Source organism: Sinocyclocheilus anshuiensis, unplaced genomic scaffold (genome assembly GCF_001515605.1).
Source record: "Sinocyclocheilus anshuiensis isolate Anshui unplaced genomic scaffold, SAMN03320099.WGS_v1.1 scaffold735, whole genome shotgun sequence".
NCBI lineage: Eukaryota > Metazoa > Chordata > Actinopteri > Cypriniformes > Cyprinidae > Sinocyclocheilus > Sinocyclocheilus anshuiensis.
This window is the reverse complement of record NW_015548245.1, coordinates 816,797-831,735: the sequence shown is the minus strand read 5'-3', so window position 1 is coordinate 831,735 and position 14,939 is coordinate 816,797. Positions and strand designations below refer to the sequence as shown.

Genomic DNA, 14,939 nt, shown 5'->3' with positions numbered 1-14,939 from the left:
CAGTTTCCTTCCCTGGAACCAGCTGACCCCCTAACGGACCCCACCAAAAACCCCCTCCCGACTGAGCCCGTTTGAAAAATGATGATGTCACCGCTGCTCTGTTTTCCTTCATTTTTGCACTTCCATTGTTTTTAAATATTAACAGGTGCTGCGGGGTCCGTTTTCCCAGCCGTCTCGGATCCTATCACATCTGTTTCAGTTTGTACTGTCCCTTTGTGTATTTGTTAACATGCATTTGTGTTTCTTCTACACACAGCTTGAGACGTAAGTTAGACATTAATGCCTTTGGCCCTTGCTTTGTTGCCTGAGCATTTAGGACAGTTTTTTTGTTTATTGCATTATTTCAGTTTCATGTGTGTTACCATGATGGTGTTTAGTGTTTGTGTGAATGACACTGTGCACCTTCTATATATGTTATTATTTAAAAGCTGCTTGTGATGGGCTTTGGTTCATCATGTGACTTTCTCATTCCCACATGCATTGGGTGGTTATCAGTGTATTACAAAGGTACAAAACAGATTTCAGTACTTCAATAAGGTTGGTATATTAACATTATATCAGTTAACGAAATTACGGTATTTAACTGTAAATTTAAGTTAAAACCGTAAAACCTAAAACGTTGCTACTTTATTTTTTTACGGTAAAATTCGGCAACCACAGCTGCCGGTTTTTTTACCGTAAATTTTACGAAAATTTTTTTTACAGTGTAGATAGTACATAAAGAGTATGTTTTTGATTACTTTCCATTTAATGGGAGGCCATATCTGTGGAACCCACTATAGAATGATCATACTGTTGTAAAATGCAACTGATAAACTTTGGAAACCATGTTGGGGGGCTTGAATCATTCTCCTTTAATAAACTTAAAAGCGCAGAATTCAACAAGTGCCAAAAAGACATGAAGCTCAAAACTGCTGGACGGGTCCCAGGGGGGGGTTTGCAAGCCAGAAGAGACATATAAGGCATGAACTAGAATTGTTATGAACGCTTTGCTCTGCAGCTGTGCCCTAGCATTACACAAAGCAGAAAGAACATGATACAAATTTACAGTCACATCGTGGGACGGAGCGCATAGCTGTAACAATAGCAATTCTGTTCTCTGAAAAAGCCGTGCCCACTCCCATCCTGTCCCTCAAGGTCCACCCTACACCTGCTGCATGCAGTGAGAGCAAGGAACAGCTGGGGGCACGTTGGATGTGCATGTGTGCGAATGCATATGTTTGTGCTGATGTATGTGCATGTGTTACGCTTTACGTGTAAGTTTTTTCTGTTATTGCACGTAGGCATGCCCGCGTGGAGATTGGCATGGAGTGCTTTCTGTCGCCACAGAGGCTTTGGTTGGATGGATTCTTCTCATACAGAGAGATACGGAAAAAATGTGTTGCGAGTGAGAGATTACATGGCTCCTAGAAGCTTCTCCGTCCAACAGCATCTCAAATCCAATGGTGCCATGATGCTGCTGTTTAGGCCCCTTTGGTCCGTATAAATGTAATGCATTGTCGCTATAACATGCATCAAATTTGGTCATTGGATTTGTCAATGGATAAGAGCGCTTGAGTCTGTTTTTGTGCTCAGGAACATGTGCATGAGACCAAGGATTACTTGTTGAAATAGCAATGGATCAACTCAAAGACAACACTGGCTTGATTTGTAATCACTTCCATTTGAATGAAGGGCCTGAGCAGCTGTCTGTTTGAACAGCTGCTTGTGCAAAAAATTTTTTTTACGGAAACAAAAAAGAATCTGGACAAAGTTAAAACCTTGTATATATATATATATATATATATATATAAAACAAAACATCAAGCAAATTATTTTTTATTAAATAATATATAATATAAATAATGTGTGTGTATGTATGTTTTATAGTTCTGAAAAAAAAAGTAATTATTTGATTGCAGATCCCACTTGGGTGGATATCTAATGAAATGACAATCATTTTAAGTTGTGACTAAAATGTCAAATAGTTCTTGGAGCCGCTATGCATTTGCTGTAAGACTCTGGCCTTACTACAGACCGCACTGTGTGAATGACCATTGTAGAATATGGGACGCTGGCCAAAGATGACATATGTTGTCAAATCCTTTGAATGTGTATAATTGTGTATGTGTGTGTGCATGCTATAATGTGTTCAGGATTTTTTTTTTCCTACCCGCCCTTCTCCGATATGTAGGAATTAGCGAACATTGCTTAACTACAAACCAACCCTAATCAAAGTGCCGAATCTTTAAAAAGACAGCTGTTGTCATGTGCTTTAATTCACAGCTATCTCCCTTTGTCAGGCAAAGCTGGACACAGTTGTCTGGTAGAGACAGCTAGGGAACGGGGTTAACAGACTTCTCTCAGTGAAATGGTCTTTTACACATCCATGCCACATGCCCATCAGTCACAAAAATCAGAGGTAAGTTCCATTTCATCTTTCTGCCATTCGCTTTGGGCCTAGCAATGCCATTACTCATGTCATTTGATACTTACTGACCCTTAAAGTGAACCCTCGGTTGTTAAAAGTACTACAGTAAAGCTGGTTTGCCTGCTGGTTTTAAGCCTCAAATGTCTCTATTATGCATTTTTGAATGTAATGTTATTTTTGATTGCTTGTAGAAGAATCTGAAAGATGCCATAGTCAGACACTAAGTTTCTTTGCTTTTTAGAGTTTAGGCAGTTAGAGTTTATGTTGTTTCCTGTGATCTAAGAGTCATAACCTTACTGATTTATGATCAGTAATGTGAAATTATAAGCGGATATAAAAAAATAAAAAGAAGAAGACATTTGTAAAATACTAATATATATATATATATATATATATATTCAATTTTCTTTTTTTATATTTTCACAATTAATGTACAAATCTTCAATAAACATTTAGAGTTATATCATGTTATAGGAGTATTTTAACCCCCAAATTACAATTCTGTTATTATCTTACATGGTCGCTCTTTTCAATATAATGAAATGAGGACTAAAGCTGTCAAGCTTCAAAACATCAAAAAGCATCATCAATGTATCACAAGTATATGACGTGTGTAATATATTAAAGGTTTTCTGAAGTCATACGATAATTCGTAGAACATATTGACATTTTTACTAAAAATCGTATATATTCATGAGAGCAGCAATGTCAGATTTGTGAACTATATGTTCTTTTGTGTCCAACTTTTTCAATGAATCAGTTTACAAAACTGGTCTAAATTATTTGTTCACAAATCAGACTGATTCAGTTCTTGAATTCACCTAATTTAATTGCTATTTGGTTGCAACAGTTAACAGCTCAATGGAGGAGACAATTATCAGTGAATAACTACTTAAACTGATTCTTACGCAAACCTGTCATATAACCACAGAAGAATTGGAATATAGAGTTGTACCACTTTTTGAAGTTTGAAAAAATAAGGGCATACAGTTTTTGAAATAACAAGACGACAAGTAAATGATGGCAATGTTATTTTTGGGTGAACTACAAAAATTCATTTTGCAACATCAAAGGCTACAAGTCTACAGTTATAGGTCACAGAAGAGCAGTTTGTCCATTTTCAAACATCGTGAATGGAGGAGGGACACAGCTGCCTTCCAATGAGATGATGCTGGTCAGGGTGTAAAACTGCATTTCAGGCAATTGAAAAATCATCGGTAGAGGTCAAAATTCTCAAAAGATTACTAGTAATCTCAGTGTGATGTGGGCTTTGTTGCACTCCACTGAATGTATTGTGTTCCCATGGCTTGAGCTCGGACTGGCTGGACTTGGAGGTCTGGGAGTGGGAGTCACGTTGGATTCCACAGATTTATTTGGTCACAGAATGCTCCCACAGCTGAGAGGTTTGAAACGAGAGCCTGAGCAGGTGTTGTTGTGGGAGGGAGAGAGAGAGCGGGAGAACTTTGGGAGTTTTCATTGCTTCTCTCTCGCATTCTTCCCTTCTCACATCAGTTATTGTGCTGTGTACTTCAGCAAAAATGTTTGAAAAGACAATATGCATCTCTTTTTCAGAGTCATTTTCGCAATTCCAAATGCATCAAATAGGTGGACATTTTTAGAATTGTTACTGCTTTTAGCTGTTATATCAGTCAGCATACTACTTGACCATGGTAACAAACGTTATACAGTACATTATGAGAATACACTCTCTATGTTTACACGCACCCAAATAATCCGTTAGTAACTGGATTGATAATCCTTTATGCAAGCACCTGAATCCAAGTTAAATTTCAATAGGATAGACCTGAAGTAATCCGATCAATATGAAAAAACTAAGCATGTAAATGCTTGAATTCAACTATTTTCTCAATCAGATTAAAAAAAAACTTTGCACAAAACAAGCAGCTCATTTGACACATTTGTCAGCTTTCCTTTTAGGGTTGTCATCATGGCAAAACTGTAGCTCCAGTGACATTATAGCAGTGGCTTTCTCCAGTTCTGAATTCGGTGACTGGGCTCGGATGATGTGAATTTGTTTGTTTAGGGTTCATATAAACAGAACTTTCAGAATCTGAAATCATTCAGATTGATGAAAATTAGTGCATGTAAACACTCACTGTAAAAAAAAACTTTGAAACTCTTAAATTGTGTTAGAAAACATTGGAAAATTGATTGAAGTAAACTTAAGCTCCATACAATGACAGTCAGTGGGGTCCGATGACATTTTGGACCTCACTGACTTTCATTGTATGGACAAAAATGGTTCTGCAATATATTTTCTTTAAATTTGAGAGACCTTACATCCTATACCATCAAAGACTGTCTACAAATAGGACACATATCAGACCACACCTACTAGTAAGTTGCTTAAACTTACACCAAAACTTGTTTGGGTTAGATAAAACATCTTGAGCGGAGTCACTTTGAAATGTTTTACTCTGTATATGTTCCTGTTAATCGGAAACCTTAAGTTCAACAACAAAGTCTCTTGGATTCACCTATTGTCAGGTATGGATGGCAGCAGCTCAGCGTTGATCCCATAGATTGCCTTTGCTTAAGCTTAGCCTTTCTTAGACAGGAGATCTAAGGCTTCTCCTCATTATGCCTTTGTTTACTTCCACTATCTTTCTTCACCAAACTGAGAAGACCCCATGACCCTGAATCTAAGGTTACTTGTGTGTTTATCTTTTTAAAAAGTACTGAGCTTGACACTATGTCAACAGCATCTCTTGAGTAGAAGGAAATAGCTCTGAGGAGCAGTGAGGAAAAAAAGGATTTTGTGTTTGCAAACAAATTACCTGAAGGAAGCAGACGCTAGCACCTAAAATTAGGCGTAAATGCTTAATATTTTCAGTCTATCAAATCTATCAAGTCCAACAATGTCAGTTCACAGAAACGCTTTCCAAATGCAACTACTTTTTCCAATGCAATTAAATGTACCTCAAGTGCAATCATTACAAATTATTACCTGACAGCTCTCAGAGAGAAAGCAATCCACTTAGGGCCCACAAAGACATTCTCTTTTCGTACCCCCTAGAGTTCAGTTGGGCATCAATCAAGGCAGTTAAGTGGGATCCTTGAGCAGAGATGGTATCAGTGGCAGCCTCTTACAGGCACACACTTCTGTTCCTGTTATCTATGGTAACTGCTCTGAGTCTCTGTCACCAGTGAAGCAAATCTCTCATCTATGCCTCAAATGCACTACTAAGAAAAGTTTAATTTTAGTTCGGCAGTGTAGGTAAACACATTTTAAGTCCTCATTTCTCACAGTTGAACTTAAGGACACTTTACTTAACTGCTGTGGATGGCTAGACTAGGGCTTCTCAACTGGTGGTTCACTGAACTGATCTGGACAAAAAAACAAACAAACATGCAAACATAAATATAAAATGCAACAGATTGTATTATTATTAATATTTCAAGGAGGGGGCTTCAAGTCCAATCAAACCATTTGATGTATTTTTAAAATAATATACCAACAACATGATAAAACAAAGTTCAATGAATATTATTATAAATTATAATATTATGTATTACAATACTAATGCCCAGTGTTCAGTCTGTGTAAAGAAGCAAAAGTAGTGATATTTGTATAGTATTTAATATTTTGAAATCGTTTTTATTTTACAAATGTGAAGTTTTTCGTTTTCATTTTAAGTTTTATTTTGTTATATGCTTTTGTCATTTTTATTAGTTTTTTATTTATGTTTAGCTATATTTTTAGTTCAGTTTTAGCACTTCAACTTATTTTATTTCAGTTAGCTGACAAGGCAACATTTTTCATTTTTGTTAAGTTTAAGATTTTTCATCTAACATTTATATTTTATTTTTATTTAAATTAGCAAAAACTGTTTTTAATAGTTTTTGTTAACAATAACAGCACTGGTTGAGAACCACTGGGCAAGACCTGTCAGTGGCCCAATATTCCCGTGCCCTCCATACCGAAATGTGATGGGCCTAATAACAAAAACAAGCAGCGCGGTGTGGAGCTGCTCCCACAGAGTGAGCACCTTAATGAGGACCATATGGAGCTGCCCAGACATACAGTCAGTGGAAACCCAATTCCTTTTCCTTTTTTTCTTCCCTCTCCTACTCTCCTTTAGTCACTTCCCTGCTTCTCTTGTCTCTCACTCTTGCGTCCACCTTTGAATTTATAGCATGAATAACACTTCAGGCGATTGTTTTCCTAAAGCTGAAGTGTGTAGTTGTTTTCATTGTTAAAAACCTTCTCCTATCCCAACTTAATATGCAGAGACAACTGAAAGTTTCTAAGTTCATTTCCCAGAAGAGTGAAAACATTCTGTGGCATTACATACACATTGTTTGAACATCCCGACCAGCTTGACAACAGCAACAGCAGCTCAACAAATGGCATGAGATTGAGGTGTCATCAAGCTGTTTCTTCAAACAATGACAGATGAGGGGAGTCTTCAGGAAACCTGTCTGAAAACAATCATTGTTTCCACTATTCAGTTCAGGTTTTTCACGACTTTTTGTTAACTTATACGCTGAGTAGGAGTTCTGGGCTTTTAGCAAATGACCCTCTTCTCTTCTCTTCTCTTCTCTTCTCTGTCAAAAAAATGTAGTCTCTTTATTTCTCTTGTTTCTCAAATGGAGACTCTCCGTCCCCTCTCACTGGCCTGGCATTCAGTCCTGCCATGAAGCGGATGGCTAATTTTACCAGACTGACCTCATTCCACTATTGTATAAGAACAAGTGAGTCAGTGTCAGGAGAAATGTACTGGCTTATCCCTTCGTTTCCATTCCTTTCTCATTTTTCTTTATTTATTTTTTATTTTTTTTACCTGATTCATCTCTGTAATTGACTCGCTCCCTTCTTGTTTCGACCAGAGGAATATGTATATTCGCTGGGTCATGCAATGTAATATGCCCACAAATGTGGGGGAAAGAAAGAACCCTTTCTCCGCCCATCAGCCTGGTCAAGTCGTCTACTGGCATGAGGTGCTTGTAAGGGGCTCACTGATCCATCCACCTGAGTGAATGAGGTATTTGCTTCAGTGGCCAAATTCTGAATGATGCCTCTGTAGTATCAATACCACTATAGACCTGAGACAGCAATGACTTTATGGGGGCAGCCAGCTTCCCAGTAGTAGTATTTAGGTAATTACTATTAGCATTGACTACATTAATGCACATATTATTGTGCGGGAGAATGAAATGTAGTTTTAAGTGAAGTGATCAACCAATGTGTGATGATACAAGGACACAATATGATCATACATCTATATATTAATAGTAATGATATAATATCAGTGTCTTTTATTATATATATTAAATAAGTAACAAACATGTTTTAAGACACCGGTGTGTGTGTGTGTGTGTATATATACAAATATTATGTATATAAATCAATGCGTACATTTTGTGTTTACTCCAAGGTTACAGTCTCCATGGATCCACAAAATCATTTAGAATGGTAAGCAATATCTTGTTCTTTTCCCATAACCACAGGTTACAACCTCATATTTCAAAGCACTTTACTGCAAACATGATCAAACCATCAACCAGCTCAAAGTAGTTCAACAAACCATGATATTAGACTAGAGCACGTAGGATTAGCATCTTGAAGGCCATCATAAAATCAAACCCTCCAGGCAAGGCTGAACTATTTTCATTTCTTTAGTTTCCCTCTGCTTATTACATCCATTAGAATAAGCTTTGTAGACTTTCAGATGCCCAAAGAGATGCAATTTATAACAGTTTGTTCCCATGTTTGTTTTGGCACGTTCAATTTAACACTTCATGTGTCTGTCAAAAATGCCTTTTCTACAATTAAAATGAAGAAGTAGTATGAATTCACGCAGAAAACGAGTTTTAAACGACTAGAAACGACAAAAGACTAATGAAAAATGAACAAAACGGCATTCATGCAACCTAAAAAGTTGCATGTTCATTCCTTCATAGACAGAATCGTTTATTCTTTATGTGCAACATTGTGCACTGCATAATATAATGTAAAGACGTGACTGAGCACTTGTCAGCATTCATGGAAAGGGCTGGCGAATAGAAGCTCCTCCCATGCGATGCTTTTCAGCACTTTTCCTTTGAATGACAGTGGCTGGGGAAGGGAATGAAAAAGTTGTGTGATTTCTCGCAGCCCTAACGCCGATGAGCAGCAGTTGGAGAACTGCAATCAAACTGAATGGATTGGCATGGGGAGAAGCGGCACTCTCAACCCGGCTAAGCAGCAGCTTTGGAACTGGATTTGCCTTTTAGTGGTTTCTATGTGCCTGTTACTCCGACCAGGTAAATCGTTTTGCTCGTATTTATCGCTCTTGTGTGCATGCACCCATCCCGGAGAGAGAACTGCTGGGAAAACTTTACCCTGTCGTTTGGAGAGTTGTTGTTCAATCAAAATCTCTAAAACGTATTTTCAAACTTTAAACGTACCACTTAATGCAACTGCCCATCGCCCACATTAATGTACTGTCCATTTAATACGTGTTTAGTTCTTCAGTAGGCCAGAGTTGTGCTGCTAACTCGCTAACAAATTAGCACCGTTTTGGCGAAAAGATTTAAACCCAGAATATTCCTTTAAAAGATTGTAGTGATAACCAAATATTATATTTACCTTCTGAAATGATGTTTGAAGTTAATACTCCCTATTTGGCGTAATTTAAGCGTATTGCTTAGTTTAGTAAGATATTTTATTAGTTTGGCAAAACTTTCTCTAACCTGACTAGCTTCTCGCTGCGTCGCTGTTTGAAGCTGTTTAACTTACTTCGAAAGCCCGTGACTGAAGAAAGTGGGACTTAAAAAGTAACAAATAATCATTTGTGTGAACTAAAAATCGATTTTGTATAGTTAAAAAGTTAGCAAACACTTTGCTGCGTGCTCTGAATAAGATTGAAAATGTTTTTACTACAGATTGATATTTTTTATGTTAATTAAACCATTATCCTATAACAGTACATAATGAATGTTTTAATTTTGTAATTAATATTTAAAAGTAGTTATATATAAAGTTAAATAACATTACACTGCTAAACGAGTATAAATCCATTTTTAAACTCCTCTTGTTTTAAACAGTGTAGGTATTGTTTATAATTCCGTATGATAACCCACAAATTCACTAAATACCCATACATTGTGAGAAAGGTGAAACTAAATACTCCAGCTGATCTGAACTATTAACGTTTTTCATAACATATCACTAATTGCATACTGGCAGACCACTATTTTTTTTTTACCATGTTTTTACCATGAGCAATACATCTGTGTCTCACAAATATGTCTATTAGGCTTAGTCAAAAACTACGTCTTATCACAGAGATGTTGCATTCATTTCCACAGAGTTGTAATGTAGAATAGTTTATGAAAAATAGTATGTTATTCTAAAAAAGTACATATTAATCCCATATTATTATTATTATCAACAAAGTATTAAATAACTTAATTTACCTGTGAACGCCGCTGCTTCCATGCTATTGTGCAATATTTTTAGTCATTACTCGTACACTACTCTGAAGTCATGGAAATTCATTGGCCAGAATTTGTGGAAACCCTGTAGAATACGATTACCATGTCCTGGCAGTGGGAGTTTTTCATATTTTTACTTATGCTTGCCAAATTGCGTCACATTTGTTATTGTTGGGCCTGTGTTCAAAACCGTTAAAAATCATCAGATCCAATGAAGCAGTTACTATTTTCACACTTTTGTTAGACCATATCCATAAAACAACTGAACTAAAAAGAATCCAGACAAGGAATGTTTTCATGGTTTGGAATAGCAATCAGCAGCTTGTAGTTATCTTTTCAGATGCCATGCTGACTCGAGTGCAACCAATGAATGTGTCAGAATGACAAAATACAGCAGTTGGGTAGCTGTTAAACAGGTTTAGTAGCTAAAAACCATTTAAGGCTAAGAACTTTAATTATGAACATCTCCATCACCAACCAACCATCAAATAGTGATTCTCTCACAGTTTTAAATGCATCTCATTAATGCCTAATTCTTCTTGATTCTCAACAGTATGCTGCCAAAAATGTCGAATTCAGCGCTGTAATGCAGAGTACGTGGCCTCATTCTCACCCTCCGGTGGCTTGCAAGAAGAGGTGCTTCCAGATGTGGACTACTGCATCGCTCTGAGGGCCTACTCGTTGTGTACGCGTCGCACAGCTCATGGATGTAGAGGGGACTTAGTGTACCACTCCGCTGTATTCCGAATTAAAGAGCTCTTTGCACAGCACAACTGCTCCAGTGATGGCCCAACGTCGTCGGCCAAAGCACCCAGCACTTCCAAGCCGCCAGTGGTGGACGTCTGCAACTATGAAAGCAGGGTGCTCGCCTTGGGCCCGGCGGCCCAACAGAAAAAGTACGGACATTGTGGATTATTCGGTGATCCTCACTTGCGGACTTTTCGGGATGAGTTCCAAACATGTAGGGTTGAAGGGGCCTGGCCACTCATCCACAACCGATACCTTTCGGTTCAAGTCACAAATGTACCAGTGGTTGAAGGCTCCAGTGCTACAGCAACCAATAAGGTTAGTTGTACAAATTGCATGTGTTAACTTAGTGTAAGTGTGACCTGTTCCATACTGTGTTGGTCCCTTTAGTAAAGCAGAGTAACCATGATACTGGTGGGTGGTTGTTTTGAAGCCTTGTCATCAGTGCAAGTTAGGGCTGCACGATAAATCGCATGCGATATTTAACGTGCATCTTATCAGTAAAGCCGGTTCGGTAAATCTCCATCACCTGCGGGCTTTCACATTGAGCAGCATTAACTACACAGAGCCGTTGTTCGCTGACGAGCTGCGCCAAACCACGTTCATATTCGCGCGATTTTTTGCGCAGCTCATCAGTGAACAACGGCTCTGTGTAGTTAATGCTGCTCAATGTGAAAGCCCGCAGGTGATGGAGATTTACCGCTGATTAAAGAACCGGCTTTCTGACAAGATGCACGTTAAATATCGCATGCGATTTATTGTGCAGCCCTAGTGCAAGTGTTGAAAATGTGAAAAGCAATCTTTTACTCACCCACATGTTGTATTCTATGTGACTTACACTTTTTTTTTTTCTGCAGAGCACAAATGAAGATATTTTGAAGAATTTTTCAACTTTTATGTCCATACAATGAGGCAGTAGTGTCCAAAGCCAACATTTGAATCCCATGACTTTGTAAAGACAAAAACGCAGACATTTAAAAAAAATATATCATCTTGTATGTTTCACAGAAGAAAGTTGGTTTTGGACCCCATTAACTTTCATTGTATGGACAAAAAAATCTTTAAAATATATTCATTTGTTCTTTGCAGAAGAATGAAAGTCACATAGGTTTGGATGACATGAGGACATGTTTGGGTGAACTTTTCCTTTGATACTATATAAAACTGTTTGGCAAAGTATATTAATTTATATCGTATAATATTAAAATAGATTACCATATAATTGTAACTGAAACTAAGGATTTTGGGGAAAAAGGGGCCGTGTTTTATGTTCTTGCATGGTCCAAAGAAACCATTCAAACCAAAAGCTTGAGAGAGACAGACAGTCAGCCCAAACAATGATGTCATTAGGGGGACATTTTTTTCTCTTCTATTAAGGGATGTGGATTTAGACTGTTGAGCCGTGGCAACAATGCAGGACCAAAAGACTATAATAGAATCCCCCAGCTGTTTCACAAAGAGTGGGGGAGACACAAAAGAAGGAATGGAAAATAAATTCTTCAGACTATAGTTATGGACAGTTAGTTTCTGGAAGGTTAACATACATGAAGTATGACTGTAACATGGGATGACAATGTCTGTGCATTTTTTTCAAAGGAGGGAAAGTAATATAATACCAGAGGACATAAAACTCGCCATTTTAATAAACTTTCAGGAGGCCACTGACTTTAACATGAAAAGTGCTTGAGAATAATTGTTTAAAGATCCTTAAGGATTTCTAATTAATTTATCATTTGGCCCAAGATGAGCTCATGGTATGTTTCTAAATTGACACAAAACATTGCATCAGTGCTATATCTTTAGCTTTAAATATAGTGTCCGTGCTTGGATTAATCATGTAGAATATGACCTGATTTTACTGACAGTTGATGGTTTACAGCTCCATGACTTGATCAGAGTTTGATAAAAATGTGCCATTGGATGTTCCATTGATTAGTCATTGAGTTTGGTTTTAGATTACCTAGATACTGGCAGATCGCAAGTTGTCCATTCTGGTTTTTCTCTGGTCCTCTACTGCCATCATGTGGTGACATCTGTTAATTATTTTTATTATAGTTTTTATTCATACTTTGAATTTGCTGTTATTTTTATATCTTCAGTTTTCATCTTATTAAAGTTTTAGAAATTTTGCTATATGCTTTTGTCAGTTTTTTAATTAGTTTGAAAAATATTACTATTGTATTTAGGTTTTTTTTAATTTTATTTTGGTTTTAGTTCTGTTTTATTTATTCCCATTTAGTAATTTTATTGATTTAACTTAAACTTATTTCAGTTATTTGCCAACATTTCTTCTTTTTGAGTTCATCAAATTTTTTGTTTAAATTTCAGCATTATTTTAATTAACAAATGTTTTTAATTATTTTCTTATCCACATTACATTATTTTCCTCATCATATTTAGATTATATATTTGGCAGACAGAGCAGAAATAATAACAGGAATAATAATAATTAAGAAATAAAAAATATTTTTTGTCTGTCCACCACTGATAGGTAAAAAGCTGCACAGTGTGAGGCAATCACATCCAATCATTACATTTTGATGTTTAATATGTTAATATTGCGAAATGTAATAATGTGGTGCAGGATTTTGGACCAGTGAGGTCGCTGCTGGTTAGAATGCATTTGTCTTTCTCTTGTTGATTTATTTCTGCTTCTGTGTTGTTGTTGTTGTTGTTGACAAAAAAAAATAGTTTTTGTTAATTTAAATAAAACTGAAATAAAATGTAAACATTAGATACAAAACTAAATTGAAAATTGTAAATTTCACCTTGCCAGCCAACTGAAATAAGTTTAAGTACTAAAACTGAAATTAAAATAAAGCTAAATAGAAATATTACAAAAAACTCATGACAAAAGCACATAACAAAATAACTAAAATTAAAATAAAAGCAAAAACTAAAAGCTAATTCAGAAAATTAAATATTATAATAGTATATAAATAATACTAAAACACCACTGACCTGGTGGTTAGGACACGTTCCAACATAGAGTTTTTGAAGCAAAAATCAGGCTGCACAAAAACAGTTGAAACAATCCTCTAGTCAATTGAAAGCAATTTCATGTATTGATTTTCAGTGTGAGCTATTACTCACCATTTCCCATTTGATCTTCCCTGTAGATAACCGTCATCTTCAAGTCCTACCATGACTGCACCGAGCAGAAGGTGTACCAGGCCACCACCGAGGACCTGCCGTCAGCGTTCCAGGACGGCACACGCAGCGGTGGGAAAGGAGAGAGCCTGTGGATCGTGGAGGGTAGTGGAGGTCTAGGTATACGGCAAGTGAAGATCCACGCTCGCTACCTAGGCACGTCCATCATCGTGCGACAAGTCGGTCGCTACCTGACGTTTGCCATCCGCATGCCTGAGGACTTAGCAGAGGAGAATGGGGGCCTGCAGCTGTGTCTGCACGGCTGCCCGCGCAGTGAGGTCATCAAGGCCCACGTGCTCAACCGGCAGCAGAGCCTGCGTCCGCCGCGACTAGGCGGTTGGTACGGGGAGGACGACGGCGGCGAGCTGCAGCCAGGCCTCTCACCACATGTGGACATGTTGGAACGTGCGACCGCAAAGTGTCGAGAGATGCTGCAGGTGGAGGACGTTTATTTCCAGTCGTGCGTGTTCGATCTTCTCACGACAGGAGATCCGGAGTTCTCCATGGCTGCATATGGAGCCCTGGAGGACCTTAAGGCACTTCCGCCAAGCACTCTGAAACAAAGTTCACCCAGGACTCCACACACTTATAGTAGAGGAACAATAGTTATACCTTCTGTTTTCACAGCTCTGGTTCTTATGCTGCTGTTGAACTGAAGGAGCTGGTCTAGACGCCAGCTTGAGGATGAATACCCACCAGCTAAACAGTTTTTCAACCATGAAACCCTCCTGGAAAAACAATCAAACTGACTTCAAACTGTCTGCAAGTGAGAGACGGATCCAAACGGACTCATTTCCATTGAAAAATGCAGTGTTTTACTCTAAAAAAACGGATAACGGCAGAACACTCCAGGCTTTCCGAATGAGAAATCGACAATCGCACGAATCTGGAAAAGATGAAGGCAGTTAATCGGCATATCTTCAAGGTTATCACCGATTAAAGAATGGAAACTGTTGATACAGATGTGACATTATTGGATGAAATTATCATAAAAACACATAGGATGTCCTCACATCTTTCTGAATCACACAAGTTTAGGTGCACTTCAAACTTTCTACTCGCATATAAGAAAATATATTATCTACACCGGATCCAACAACTACATGAAATGCTACCTATCCATATATTTTTGGTTCTGGGTCCATACATCTACACACTAAGCTACAGTCATGGTAGAAAAAGACTTCTTCAA

At 37.6% G+C, this 14,939-nt stretch overlaps 1 protein-coding gene across 2 annotated transcripts in view; it reads left to right on the top strand.

Moving 5' to 3' along the window:
* The window catches only part of LOC107655217 (RGM domain family member B-like), a 35,851-nt gene extending 21,275 nt beyond the window's left edge, over window positions 1-14,576 (top strand). The window contains exons 1-5 of one of the 2 annotated variants that reach the window (XM_016442650.1): window positions 2,339-2,401; window positions 7,810-7,847; window positions 8,529-8,677; window positions 10,404-10,915; window positions 13,717-14,576. In XM_016442650.1, the coding sequence (XP_016298136.1) occupies window positions 2,351-2,401; window positions 7,810-7,847; window positions 8,529-8,677; window positions 10,404-10,915; window positions 13,717-14,403 (1,437 nt within the window). In that variant the 5' untranslated portion in view covers window positions 2,339-2,350 and the 3' untranslated portion in view covers window positions 14,404-14,576. Of the gene's footprint in view, window positions 1-2,338; window positions 2,402-7,809; window positions 7,848-8,528; window positions 8,678-10,403; window positions 10,916-13,716 lie in introns of those variants that run through there. The other variant, XM_016442651.1, reaches the window with a different exon arrangement.
* The last annotated feature ends 363 nt before the right edge of the window (window positions 14,577-14,939 follow it).